At 40.2% G+C, this 14,443-nt stretch overlaps 1 protein-coding gene across 1 annotated transcript in view; it reads left to right on the top strand.

Annotated features, from left to right (window-relative positions):
- EFNB2 (ephrin B2) overlaps positions 1–14,443 on the top strand; it is a 41,734-nt gene that overhangs the window by 16,975 nt on the left and 10,316 nt on the right. The window contains exon 2 of the mRNA XM_025441012.3: positions 5,325–5,608. Within this exon, the coding sequence (XP_025296797.1) occupies positions 5,325–5,608 (284 nt within the window). The remainder of the gene's footprint in view (positions 1–5,324; positions 5,609–14,443) is intronic.

Here is a 14,443-nt window from a genome sequence, read left to right as displayed (position 1 = left end):
GATTCAAAGTTTTCCCCGGGGGAAGTATTAGAGTGTGGTGTAGTGAATAACTTTTTTAAAAACTTGGATTACACTTGATAGGTAATCAGAAGATAAAAACATTCTGATGTCCGATCAATTCATTTTAGGCAGGTTAACTGTTTTATTTCACATTGTCTCTATATTTTGATTCAGAGTCATTCCATCTATTGTCTTGCTTGGAAATGACTCACTGGGGAAAACCATAGGAGTTAATTCTCTCTTACATTCAGGGGAGGCCCTGCAGTGAGCAGCCAAGTCACAGCACTAACTTCCAGGAAGCAGCCCTGAGCCACCATCTCCTGATAGAGAGAGGAGGATATGGCTTCTCCCTCTCAGGACAGCAGCAGGGTGACTGCCCTGCCTTTCAGTAGCCTGGCTCTGAAAGGAAACTGGCCTGGCTCTTTTCTCTGGCCTAGACAGGACACGAAGCACTGTTAAGTCTTCTTTGGTTTTTGTTTTGGAAACCAGCAGATATTATGAAATGATGCCTATTGCTGCTCTTTGTTTGGGTAGCATTTGACAAAAACAACCTTACCTGTATGGTGTGGGTTGTAACTCTGCTCCTTTTGGTTAGAAGATAAATGTTATTTCAATGTATGTGACCCCCACCATGGGTAGCCAGGTTAATAATTTGAAATTAGCCAATAGTCACCACCATAATTCTTCCTGTTTTTTTTTTTTAATACTTCCTAAGTCAAAACAGGATACGTGCGTGTATTACTAAATGTTACAAAATATTCAGGGCATAGTTATAATGTGTAGTTGACTTATTAAGGTCTCTCAGTAATCTTGAGGTAATAAAATCCCAATATGAATGACCTAGCTTCAAAAACAGTTATGATTTGTCTATGTTTTAGGTCTGTGGTTACTGACTTGGTTTTAACAACATAGGACACACTGCCTTCCACTCAAAAAAAAAGTGGTGTTACTAAGAAATTTACCCCATTTTATTTTCATTTACATTTTGAATTCTCATAAATTGTCAGGAGACCATCTGTAGCACTAAATACAGATTTTGTATAGTTAGTCAGTTTCTTCCTCACATATTGGTTCTCAGCCTCCTGGGGCAAGGTAGGGTTACCAGATGGCCACCTTTGTGAGCAGTGGTCTCAGGTGACTGCCTCTGGAACAGCCTCCACTGTAGGCACATGGTTGGCATAGAGTTAGACTCTATGTGACGTTTGCAAGTCTGCATGTCCATTGAGTTTCTCTTCATTCTCCTTAACGTCATGGCTTATCTATGCAAAGCTCAATTTAGAAAAAAATTGCATTTCACAAAACCAGATTTATGCTTTAATGTGATGCAGTGAGAACTGAAAAGTGTGCAAAGAAAGGGGGCTTTTCCTTTCGTGTCTCCTGTTGTTTGGCACAGCGGGTCTTCATCTGTTTTGCATGTTATGTACGTGTGCAGTGATTAAATCAAGATAATGTGGTAGAAGGGGCTTTGAACAGTGCTTAGCTGAGAATAAGTTCTCTGAAGCAGCAGTGCTTTTCTTAGTGGTTCTGGAGGGGCTAACTGCCTTGCATTTTAGATAGGAAGGGATTGTAGAAAACCGCCATACTCTCAGATCCTTCCAGAGAGAATGGGTCAAGAGCTCTGCACTGGTGCTTGCTCTCCAGAAACACCCATCATGCCCTAGAGTGATGTCTTAGAAATCCTGTCTCTTCCCCCACATCCCTGGCCCAACACTAGATGGTCCTGTCTACAGAATTCTTACATGCCTATAATCTGCAAATGGCCTATAGCACATAATTTGACTTAAATGTATCTGTGTATATCTTAGCTTCCATTTGTTCTTCCATATTTTTTCAATGAATACATTATTTATTGTGCATTTACCATATGTCAGCCCTTGGGCATTCAGTATTGAACCAGACACATGGGACCTGCCTGCCCTCAGGAGCTAGACTGTACGCTCTTGACGATGAGGATCTTATACTTTGGTCCCTCAGAGCATCCGGCACAGAATGGATTGCTTTAGTTGTTATTACGTGCTTGAGTCTTTTTGCTTTCATGTTGCCTTAGAAACTGAAGGTTCCTGGGAAGCAAAGGGGTTTGACTGTGCACAGTGGTAATGGCAGGCAAGAAATTCATGAATCAGGCTCTCAGCTCAGCCAGAGTCTTTATCTGCTGAGAAACTATAATCTCATCAATTGAATGACTGGTGTGCTTACAAGTTTGTACGTGTGTGTTTATATATTATATATATTTTATATATTATATGTAAATCATATTGTATATGTAAGCCAGGTTATATGTAAGCATGTATGTTTTATATATATATACATATATATATATATATATATATGCATGCTTCAGTAAACCTTTAAAGCATTCAAGTGCTCATTCTTTTTTTAAGGAATTCTTGAAACAATTACTTTTTCAGGGGAAAGCATCAAATCTTTGCCTTACTTTTTGCCAAAATGTATTCTGAAAAGTAAACAGACACTTTGCAAAGCATTTGAAACAGTGGGTTTCATCGGGATGTATTTTATGAGCATATCATATATGTTTATTGAAATTTGAGATTTTTCCTCTTCCCTTTCATTTTGCTAAGCCACCCCATGGCTTACCCTCCCCATACATCACTCCCTCATCACTGACAGTTATCGCTTTTTAAGGGATTTGTGTCTTCTGAAAATAGTCTAAAACATAGTGGTCCTCCTAGCCGGGCTGGCGATGTGTCAGACGTTCTTGACCTCAGCCCTGTCAGCAGCAGCAGAAGAAGCTGTAACGCAGATTTGGTGAGTGAAGAGACAGTCATAAGCAGTTACTTCTATGTGGGGAGGAGATCTCCTGTGAACCTTTTGGTTAAATGGGAGGGGGGAGGGGGCGGTAGCGGAGGAGCACTCTCATGAAGGAAACAGGATCTAAGGAGCATTTTGAATGAAGAAAGAGCTTAGGGAGCCAGACGTTAACACATGGGGTGTGATGTGGGAGAGTTCTAAGATATGCAGACATCGTATGTGGCTGGGAGGGAATGGGGCAGGTCTGATGCATTTCCTTAAGGAAATTGACTGGATGCACAAGAAAATGGGTCCATCTGGCTGAGAAGGATCCTGATCTCTAAAGCCCGGGCAAGCCCCTGGAGAAAAGGTCCAAGGTAAAAGTTGATGGGTGTGAAGATCAGAGCTTTGAGAGGAGGCAGACGCAGGCCTGCAGGCTGCAGACCTCAGTTGTGGTCTAGGAATACTTCTAACACAGCTCACATGTGCTGCTTTTTCTGCTGCCAGCTCCCAAAGGAACAGATTTAAGAAAGAAAATGTGTGGCATGGGGTGGGCACCCCCAGGGAGGAATTGGCCTCTGGTTCTTAGATGCAGTGAAGATTTCCTAAGAAGGTCAAGGAATAAAACATGGGGGAAAAGATGTGTTAGGAAGATGAGCAGTATAATGTCCGCCACATTTCCTTTGGACTGACTGCCAGGCATCCTGTCCCTACTTCTTAACCATAAGGATGCACAGAATCACTGTGAGGAGCAGGAGTAAAGATGACAAAGCTTCATCCACAAATGTTCTGATTCAGTCTTCAGTCCATCCCTCAGAACCCAGAATTGTATTTTACCTGTAAGAAAAACAGATGTGCCTAGAAAGACTATACTGGCACTTGGGGTGGAGTCTGGGATTTGAACCCTGGGAGTTGAATTTTTGAAGCATTCTCCCCCACAAAACTGTATAAATGGCCAAGAGAGTCACAGAAAGGCTCTCAGTAGTGGTGATCCTCATTTGTCAAAAGTTTCAGAAAAGATTTCAAGGGTACACACTTGGTTGTTTGAAATTTGTCATTGTTATAAAAAATACTCATTTTGAGAAAGATTTTTTAAATGATTCTTTGTTTCTTTTTTTCTGTCAGTGAATGTGTCCTTGCTAAAGGAGCTGCTGTGGGGGCAGGCGGGGGGGCGAAGAAGGCCACCACACTCTCTTTGGGATTATAAATGATACATTCCCATAGAAGATCACAAACCACTATGCAGCATACATTTTTCCTACCATAAGGAGTATTGGTTTTTAATATAAATCTATACTATGATTTGTTATGTTCTGTGGCGGTTCATCACAACTCATGCACTTTTCAGAAAATTAATACTATTCATTAGCATAAATCATAACCTGTTTCCTCAGTCTGTGTTTGAAATTGGGGGTGCCCCATCATCCAGGAGCTCGCTTGCTCTCTCTCAGTGAATTATGACCCATTAATTGTCATGGCTGGTGGGCTTCCCTGGTTAAATAAAGGGATAGGATTGGAAAGATTCAGACGTGATGCTTTGTTCTTGGGCTTTAATATTTTAATGAGCCTGCAGGCTTGGCTGCTCACAGAGGGAGGACCGAGATTGGGTTTCTGAGTGTGTTGTTAGTGTTAGCGCTTGTAGATGGATGTTCATTAGAAAGCTCTTGTTTCAGTTTCTCAAAGAAACTCCCCATTAGGAAAGATCTTTCAGCAGCATGGCAAGCAAGAGAGAGAAAAGAGAGAGGGAAGCTTTTAGCTGTAAAGCATTAAGGGGATATTGTATCAGTCATCCTAGTTCTAAAGATTTGCTTCTGAGAATTAATTGGAGCAAACACATCACAAGGCAGAAAAAAAAGGTTTGTGGAGCAGGGATGATAGTTGCTGTCCTTGCACTTGGGGGCTCTTCATCATGCAGCTGAATCAATACTACAGGGAATTATTTCTGGTTATCTTTTATGGGTTTGTAAGACATTTCTTTTGTTCGGTGTAATAAAAAACCCATTGTCTGATCAGTGGCTGACTAATTATGATAAGTAATTTGAAACATTCTTGATGAAACTTGTCTGTTAATTAACATCAGCAGCAAATGGAAACTAACAGGACAGCGAAGTGTGAGTGCACCCACTCTTCTCTGGCATTGACGCCGTCTTTCTGCAGCATGCCCAATAAACTAAAGCTGCCGATGGTTAAAAAAAAAAATAACAAACAGGTGTGAAGGTCTGACTCACCACCTAGGAAAAGTTATTGTGAACTTATACAAAGGAGTACTGAAATATTACAAGCGAGGGGGTGGTAGAAAGAAGTGTCAGGAGGTTGACTGATCCTACTGCATAGAGTAAGGAGAGTGGTTCCTTTCTTCCTTTTTTTTTTTTTTCTTTAAAGCGTGATTCCTAAATACATTCATCCCATGCTGATCTGAACTGAGATACTCGTGGCAAATACAAATGTGGATTTATAAAATTGTACTTTGCAATGATTGATGTTGTCTGGCTATATTGTAATTATCATTAATTAAAACTGTTCATTGTTAATCGACTCAATGGCTTTTTTTTTTTTTTTTTTTTTTATGCTTTTAGATTTCTACCTGGACAAGGACTGGTACTATACCCACAGATAGGAGACAAATTGGATATTATTTGCCCCAAAGTGGACTCTAAAACTGTTGGCCAGTATGAATATTATAAAGTTTATATGGTTGATAAAGACCAAGCAGACCGATGTACTATTAAGAAAGAAAACACCCCTCTTCTCAACTGTGCCAGACCAGACCAAGATGTAAAATTCACTATCAAGTTTCAAGAGTTCAGCCCTAACCTCTGGGGTTTAGAATTTCAGAAGAACAGAGATTATTACATTATATGTAAGTATAATTTTATTTATCTTATAGAAATTAGGATAAGCTAAATAGGTTTGTATCAATTTTTTAAATTATTACTGTGGCAAATAATTTGTTGAGAATCTTTGCTGAAAATTGATTTTTTTTTTTTTATGAAACCTTAATTGAATGAGGGACCCTGTACCAATAGTACTCAATAATATAAATACCCAAAGAGGAAAAAACCTCCTAGAGTTTTTATACTTTTATACTACATATATATATATATATGAATATGAATATACTCAGCATCTCTACTGACAAAAACATTTTTAAGGACCATTGGTGAGATCTCATAGGTAAATCTTGTGCGATGACTTTTCTCTTCATCCATCCATTCATCCATCTGTCCATCTGTTCATTCACGCATTTAGAAATTTAGTATTTACTCTGTGCCAGAAACTGTGTGTAAGTGCTAGAGATTCAACAGTGAGCAAGGTAGTGTAATGGTATCCTTTCCTTGTGGAGTTCATAGATCCAAAGGATAGGGGGGTTACAGGCAACCCACAATCACACACTGGCATGTGTTAAAACCAGATTTAGAAGAATAAGACAAAAACTTGGGTTTGTTCAGTGAATTACCATTTTTTTAAATCTACATAATAATATGACACATTGTTGCAGGAAACTGATACTATATGTCCTACAGGTCATATCAGAGCCAACCCACTTCATAAAGCTGTGAAGTCAGAGGGTGCACACATCCAAGCACATGCCTACTAGGATAGCAAAAAACAGGTTGGCACAAAGGTACAATTGTTCCAGGGCCAGGGTTTTGTCAGAGTGCAGTCTGGGTGACTGACATCCTTGATTACATCACTCAAGCAGTGAAATATTTTGTTCTCAGTTTCTTTGGTTTAAAACTGCTCATAACTGGGTCAGAGTGTCCACTTGTTTGTTACCATGGGCTTCAGTTCACCAGGGAATGCAGAACTGCCGTCCTTTGGGCAGGCTGTCCCATCTCTTGGCGACCCAGTAGAAACTGCCTTTCTCAGCTTACTGGCCGCTCTTCAGAGTACAAAGTCAGGAATTCACTAAATACTTATTTAGTACCCAATAATACACTGTTTCTTTACTGCATTAGCTATGAAAACAGAGATGGCCATAGTGGTCTAATTATCCTGTCCTTGCTGCAAACCTGGAACACCAGAGCCTGAAAACCTGTTTTGAAGCCAGTTTGACACAGAGTACCTTAGCAAGAGTATGTACAACAAAGAAACAGAAAGTGGTAAATTATGGACTTAAAGGAATAATTATCATAAAATGAAATTGAAAGTATTCTGAGGGATGAACCAAGCAGATGGGGTGGTAAAGTATACAAAATAATAGAGAAATCTTTGAAAATATAAAATAGTTCTTAGGTGAAATAAATGGAGCTTTTGGAAACCTAAAACCTAAGCTTTTGGTTTACTTATTTCTTTGAAAAACTTTCTTTAAGTTAGACTGTTTACCAGGGACACTGATGTATAGTGTTGGGACCCGATGAATCCACACAGACAACTGTGCCCCCCTGGGTAGGTGGAGAGAGAGCACACACTGTGCCTGGGTGGGGGGGGGACGCCCTAGGGCACCCACTTCTCCTGCGGTGCTTGGTATAAATCACTAGAACTGTGTGTACTACCCAAGTCCACAAGCTGGCTTGCGTGGAGATAAAGCAATAGACATAGATTCTGTCCTCTTCTTTCCATTTATGACTTCATGAAGACGGCTTCGCACATTCTGCGTCCCCCCCAGTGCAGGTGATGTTGCAGTAAATGTGGTGGGTTTAGCTTCAATCTGAGGTAGGACTCAGGAATGCAGATACTGCATGTGCTTGATGTTAACATCTGTGTGTTCAACAAAGTGAGCATTTAGTAACTACATGGCATTAGTATGTGACAGGTATGTATTTAGAAGCATGATATAATTTACATTAGCCTATACAGTAATGACATCTCTTAGATTTCTTGTAAAAACTCATTATTTCAGTAGCAGGTAGCTGAGCTCAGTTGGCCTCCAGAACTGGCCCTCAGAGTTAGGATTTATTAAATCCTAACATAAAACCTCGTGGTAGCCTGGGACAAAAGAATCTTTCTGAAAATAGAGCTAAGAGTTTCAAGTGTGAAACAGTGAGAGGCTGTTGGAACACTGCTGGTGGGGGGAGTGTCCAGGGCTGAGGGGCTGGCCAGGAACTGGGAGACTCTCAACAGACCGCTGAGAAATCCTGTCGTGTCACAGACAGAGGAAGATACCACAGATACCCGGGAAAGGCCAGAAGCTTATTGCTCACTCCCGCCCCCAGCCAGTAGAGCTCATTGATAGACAGCTTTCCCTGGAAAGAAGATGAGAGAGGAGCAGAAAACATTTTAAAATAGTTTAAAGAGTCTTTCCATTGCTTCTTCAAGAATTCCAAGATTTTTAAAAGTAACTGATTTCCACATCAAACGATCCCTCACATACATCCAAGCAAAAGTCACACTTGACTTAAAATAGTACGATTCAAGATAGCATAATGGAGAGTACTCAGATTTACAAATGTTATTTTTAACACTTCAGGTCATCAGTTCATTTTGAGACCATGAATAGTGTCGCTATGGGAGATGCTACAATACAACATGTGTCCAACTCTGAATCTTACTGTCTAAGCACCTGCAGTGCTAGGAGTATGAGTATTAACACCTTCATCACTGTGTGCTGATTCCTTGTCATGGGAAGGAAACAGACAGGATGGTGTGGAGTAGTGCTATGCCCAAGGGGCACAGTCTGGTTTTCCAATAGACTGCCCAGGTATTGGATAATTTCCTAGGTAAACTGATTCCGGGAGCTCTGGCCGGCTGCCTGGAGACCTGAGGTCTAGTCCCGTTGCTGGTGCTTGAGGAGAAAGTCACTTTATAGCTCTTTGAATTTTTTTCTAGGACATTCTTTTATCATTGTTGATGTTATAGCCAGTGATGGCGGTCTGCAGTTCCAAACCATTTTATGGTTGGGTATTTACATCCCGGGTAGGATCTCTTATTAGTGTGTCTCTTTGCCAATTGAAATGGACAGGGTCTGCTATGAATTCTTTAAGACATTTAATTTGATTTACAAGGTTACTAGATTTTTGGAATATAGCCATCATACTATATGGAGTTTGGGAAGTAAATATTAATTTTTAATTGGAGGTGTATTTTTAAACCTACCAAGTATCCACTAAATTCCTTTAGAAAATGACATGACAAAATGATATGCTTCCTCATTAGTTCTTCTCATAGATGATTATTTGCTTTGACATGTGGCAAAATGATATATATAGGTTTTCTTAATGTTTAGAATTGACTTGTTCAAGTGACCTATTTCAGTAATTAACCTTAGGCCTGATTTGCATCATCAAACCTCCTAATCTTAAATGATCCAAAAGTAGGGATGTTAGTGCCATTTCCTGTGAAACTGCTCTCCCCCCACCCGCAGCTGTTCTTTATGACATTCAGAATCTTAATTGTCTTAAAAGCATAGTAGGCATTCTGTATAACCTATAGTTATTTTTATTGTCTTTAAAATGTTTAAAAGCTTATGAAATAACTATCTGTTCTCAAGTGCCCATTTGCAAGGGAAGGTCTACCTTAGTAAACCCTCCAGTTAATGGGAGGATTGCATTCTTAACTGTGTTCCCAGCCTTCATCCATATCTGTGTCATAGACTTTATTTGTTAGACCCTTTCTGTGCATGGTTTACAGTTTCTCTTTAGAGCTGATAACCCAGCACTGAATGAATCGGCAATCTTGGTGTGCTGGCTCTTTGCAACATCCAACCTGATGAAGATTCTGCAGGTTGGTTATCCAACCTCAGCACAGAACCTTGCAAAATACCTACAGAGAGGTTTTTGTCATTCCATCAAAATTATGTGAGTCTGAGATGGATGAAAAATGGGTGCCATTATGTTAATACTTTTTAAGTGAACAGTGGCCACAGCCAGGCTGTGTGACAAAGAAGGCCACAAGCACAGGGCCCCTCCCAAGTCAGCTTTATGCAATACAATATCTACAATATTTTCCTTCAAGTCTATAGCCAAGACTTGGACTTGTGGAATAGTAATAATCTGAAAGTTACTATTTTTATTTTTATTTTTTTATTTATTCATGAGAGACAGCGGCAAACACACAGGCAGAGGGAGAAGCAGGCTTCCGTGGGGAGCCCAATGTGAGACTCCATCCCAGGACCCCAGGATCACACCCTGAGCTGAAATAGACACTCAACCACTGAGCCAGCCATCCAGGTGCCTCTGAAAGTCATCATTTCTAACAATTGTTTGGTGAAAGGTTGTCCTTGAATGTACCCCCTGCCATATTCCCAGGGGTCCTTTCCAAGCTGCCCCTCCCATTCTTTGCCTTGGGAAAGTCTTCCTTGAGGAGCACCGGACGAATTTGAATGAGTCACAATTTCCTAGGCCATTGGCTTAGTTCTCTAAAACAATTTTTAAAAAACCAAAGCATATGAAATTGGAAGGCTCCATAGTCAGCCTTGCTTGCTGTTTCTTAGGTATAAACTTCACTTCTGAGCAAAATTGCAAAATAAATTAAAATGCTTTCATACAAATATAACAAAACACTATTCTTGAAGAATCAAAACAGGAAGAGATTCCATTCCCTGCATTTTTGTCAAATATATATGTGTGTGTATATATTTTTAATTTATATTTATTTGATTATGTTTATGTTCCTTTTGTGTTTCTGATTTACTTACTTTGGAGAGTAGTATGGCACCTGGCATTAATAAAATATACTGACTCTACTTGTAACCTTTCCCCAGGAAAAATAGTTGTGGGAGCTTTCAAATATCCTTTTACATGTAGATTTCTTCTCAGGTATATAAGAATGTGTGGCCTGTGTAATGATTATGGGTTTTCTTTCATGAATTACTTTATTTATTTTTGAGATTTTATTTATTTATTCATGAGAGACACAGAGAGAGAGGTGAGACAGTGAGACACAGGCAGAGAGAGAAGCAGGCTCCCTGCGGGGAGCCTGATGCAGAACTTGATCCCAGGACCCCAGGATCACAAGCAAGCCAAAGGCAGATGCTTAACCACTGAGCCACCCAGGTGCCCCCTTTCTGAATTTATGTGATAAATGTAGCAAAAGCTACATTTCCATTAAGTTTAGTGATATGACAATATCAGCCTGTCAGTTATATCCCTGACTTTGAGGTGAGGATTTATGTCTTATACCTTGTATATGATTGCCAAATTCCAGTGTTTAAACACATTTTTATATCCAACCTACAGCTGTCATCTTTAATAAAACATCCATCAGAGACTTGGGTGTTTGGAGGATTATCTATACACAACACTTAGAGCAACACATCAGTGTGGTAGGTGGGCGTCTGGAGTCCAAAAGATCTGGGTTTCTTGAATGCCCTTCAAAAGTAACTTTATTTATATTCCCCAAATGAATGAGAATATAAGGGAAGGGAGAAGAAATGTGTGGGAAATATCAGAAAGGGAGACAGAACATAAAGACTGCTAACTCTGGGAAACAAACTAGGGGTGGTAGAAGGGGAGGAGGGCGGGGGGTGGGAGTGAATGGGTGACAGGCACTGGGGGTTATTCTGTATGTTAGTAAATTGAACACCAATAAAATGGTAAAGATTGGGAAAAAAAAAAAAAAAGTTAAAAGTTAAAAAAAAAAAAAAAAGTAACTTTACCGGTCTCTGCCTTGATCTCTTCATCTGTAAACTGGGGATGGTGACATTCCCTGCTTTTGTAGGTTGATAGGAGTTTAAATGGGTGATACATGTAAAGTGCTCATTTCCAAGGTTGACTCCTAATTAGTACACCCAAGGGGTCTCCTTGGAGCAGAGTGTGCGATGCAAAAGACCAAGGGCAAAGCAATGCCTTCCTGCAAGCTAGCAGGCGGGGATGATGTACTCGCAAAGCATAATTTATTTGCGAACAGTCCATAAAATGAAACTCGAGAGAGTTTACAAGTTTCAGTAATGCTGCATAACTTAATTATAAGATCTCTTCTCTTTGTCTTCTTGGAGTGTTATAAAAGTTCTTTTGTCCTTGGGCTTCCTTTACCAAGAAACATGCATTTATGTATCTTTTTGTTGGTGGAATTGCCTGAGCTTGTTAACAGATCCTCTTTAAGACCCAAAAGAGACAGATCGGGAAGAGTGTTCTGTACATATAATCATTTCCCCACTTGTCATTTCCCCAACCTTGCCAGGGCTTTTTCTCACTTCCCCAGCACACAAAGGAAACACTGTATTTTTATTGATAATTTCAGCATCATCCTAATGTAGTGGAGAAAAGTGTGTCAGGGTTGCCTTGTCACTGAGACTAGCTGAGAAAGAAGCTTTCATTAGTCTGATCATTAGAAGCGTTGTTTCTATTATTTTTTAACATAATGTGAAATCCTCCTCTGTACTGAAGGCTCTTCCAGAGTGTATCGATAAGATTCCTGGTTGAATGTCCTATGAATAGAGCTCACATTCTTTACACGAAAGTTATAAAGTCTCGGCTTCTGCTTAATTGGAGATTGTAGTGAGAAATGAGAAACTTCTAGCTCACAATCCTGACGGGGTCATGGCCATTGGGATATCTATCCCTGATCGGTCACTCTGGCTATATAAGGATGTGGCTCTCATAGAATGAGACTCTCTTCACATCCAGTGGTGTCACCCAGGCAGTAGTGACAGCTTACCTCACTTAAAGTGAGACACAGAGTCCTGTGAACATTCTTCCTTATTCCCCAAAATCACTGAGGAAAGAATAAGAGGACTAATTCTTAAAGGGAAGACAAAGGAGAGGAAAGACTTAAAACCTGGACCAAATAATAGCAAAGCAAGAGGAGAGGAGACATGAAGATAGATTACTTAGGGGAGAAAAAAAAAAGGGTATTCTTTAGGAATTTCCCAGAATAAAACTACCCTTACAATTACATAAAATACATGTTCATATCTCTAGTGCCCATATTTATAGCCTTTTAAAAGTTCATTTAGCCTTATAAATAATCAAGTAATTCTGGAGAATGAGAAAGAGCAAGTTTCTTTCTTAATAGCCTTTAAATATTCACCTTGAAGATCAAAACTTAAGCAAAATAAAGCACTATAAAAAAATACCCAAAAGGCATGAGACAGACATAAAAAGATCACTGTGAGAAAACTTATTTGTGTGATCCTTAAGAGTCACACATTTGTTCTTAAAATTCTGAGCTCCCAGGCTAGGTATCACTTAAAGGGAAGTGCTATGGCCTCACATACTGTGTGTCACTTTGCAGCCTCAAGAATGGGTGGTAGAGAAAACAAGAACTTAGAAAGTCTGAGTGGTAAAAAAAAAAAAAAAAGAAAGAAAGTCTGAGTGGTTCCTACATGTACGTCTGGTTCACGCAGCCATGAAATAAATGCAGGAGTCAAGACTCCAGCCAGAGCTAGGAGACCATTAGAGCAGCATCTTTAGTCTGTGACAGTGCTCCGGGGTCAGCAAGCATGCAGATGCATACCTGGTGAGACAAAAGATCAAACATATGTGTTCCATCACATGGCTGTATAGTACCTCGAGGGAGTTGGCAGGCATGCATGCTTTGTACACAGTGACAGCAGAGTGTTATGTGTACACACAGCACATACACAGCAGTACACAGAAGCCCACACGACTGAGACACCCAGTGATCTCTGTGCTTGTTCAAACATGTTGGGCCTGCGCCCTGTTTTATATCCTTTAACCTAGAACTAACTTCAGACGTTGGCCCCAGAGTTGAATTAAGAAAATCCTATGGAGGGGCATCTGGGTGGCTCAGTGTGTGAGCATCTGCTTTCGGTTCAGGTCGTGATCCTGGGGTCCTGCGGTCAAGTCCCGCATCGGGCTCGCCACAGGAAGCCTGCTTCTCTGCCTATGTCTCTGCCTCTCTATGTGTGTCTCTCATGAATAAATAAGTAAAATACTTTTTTTAAAAAGAAAGAAAAAAAAAATCCTACAGAGCAGGAAGAAAAGAGAAAAGGCCACTGGGGAAAAGTGGTTGTAAACAGTGTGTCAGGTCTTCCACACTTCCTCTTTATTGTTAGATCTTTTCATCAATTCCATTTCTCAATGAGACTATGCTACTGGGGTTCTAAAAATGTTATCCTTTCAAGCCCCTCCATGGTAAGTTACTAAATAGTAAAATTAAAAAAATTGTAAATTTCTCAAATATACAAACTGAGGCAATGAGAATTCAGATTTCCTTAGTCTCAAATACAAGTGCTACGGTTGAGATGGATGGATGGATGGATGGATGGATGGATGGATGGATGGATGGGCGGGCGGGCAGGTAGGTGGATGGGTGAATGGGCAGGCAGACAGCACCTCTGGCAGGATCATAATTCATGACGTTACAGAGGGAACCAGGCTGTGTGTTACTAATGAGACTTCTGCTTTGAAAATGGCTTTTGCATTAGTGAAGTAGCCCGATTTCATTGTTCCTGATGTTCAACCAGGAGATGAAGGTATTCTTTTATTGAAGCAAACATGTGGAAAATTGCTCTGGATTCCTAGAGTATAGAACATGTCCCCTGAATGGAATAAGGTTCATGTGTAGGGCAAATTCAGACAGGGCATTTTATTGGGGTTACCACTGGTCTCTGGATGGTCAAAGCAAATAACATCACGTCCATCTAAACTCTTATGCCATGGAGAGTGGAGCATTTTCTCCTTCCCAGTGTTATATTCGAAACTGTCAGCAAACATTAATTCAGTCACTAGTGAAGTCTTACCACCCAGAGATGAACTCTGCCTCAGATGGCTGTTTTCCACTTCGGTACTGCCGACTTCCAATTACTGGGCCATTTATATCATTGCATGCGATTAGTGACAGTGGAATGAGC

The sequence above is a fragment of the Canis lupus genome, chromosome 22 (genome assembly GCF_003254725.2).
Source record: "Canis lupus dingo isolate Sandy chromosome 22, ASM325472v2, whole genome shotgun sequence".
Lineage (NCBI taxonomy): Eukaryota > Metazoa > Chordata > Mammalia > Carnivora > Canidae > Canis > Canis lupus.
Note: the sequence above shows the minus strand (reverse complement) of the source record. Positions and strands in the feature narration are given on the sequence as shown.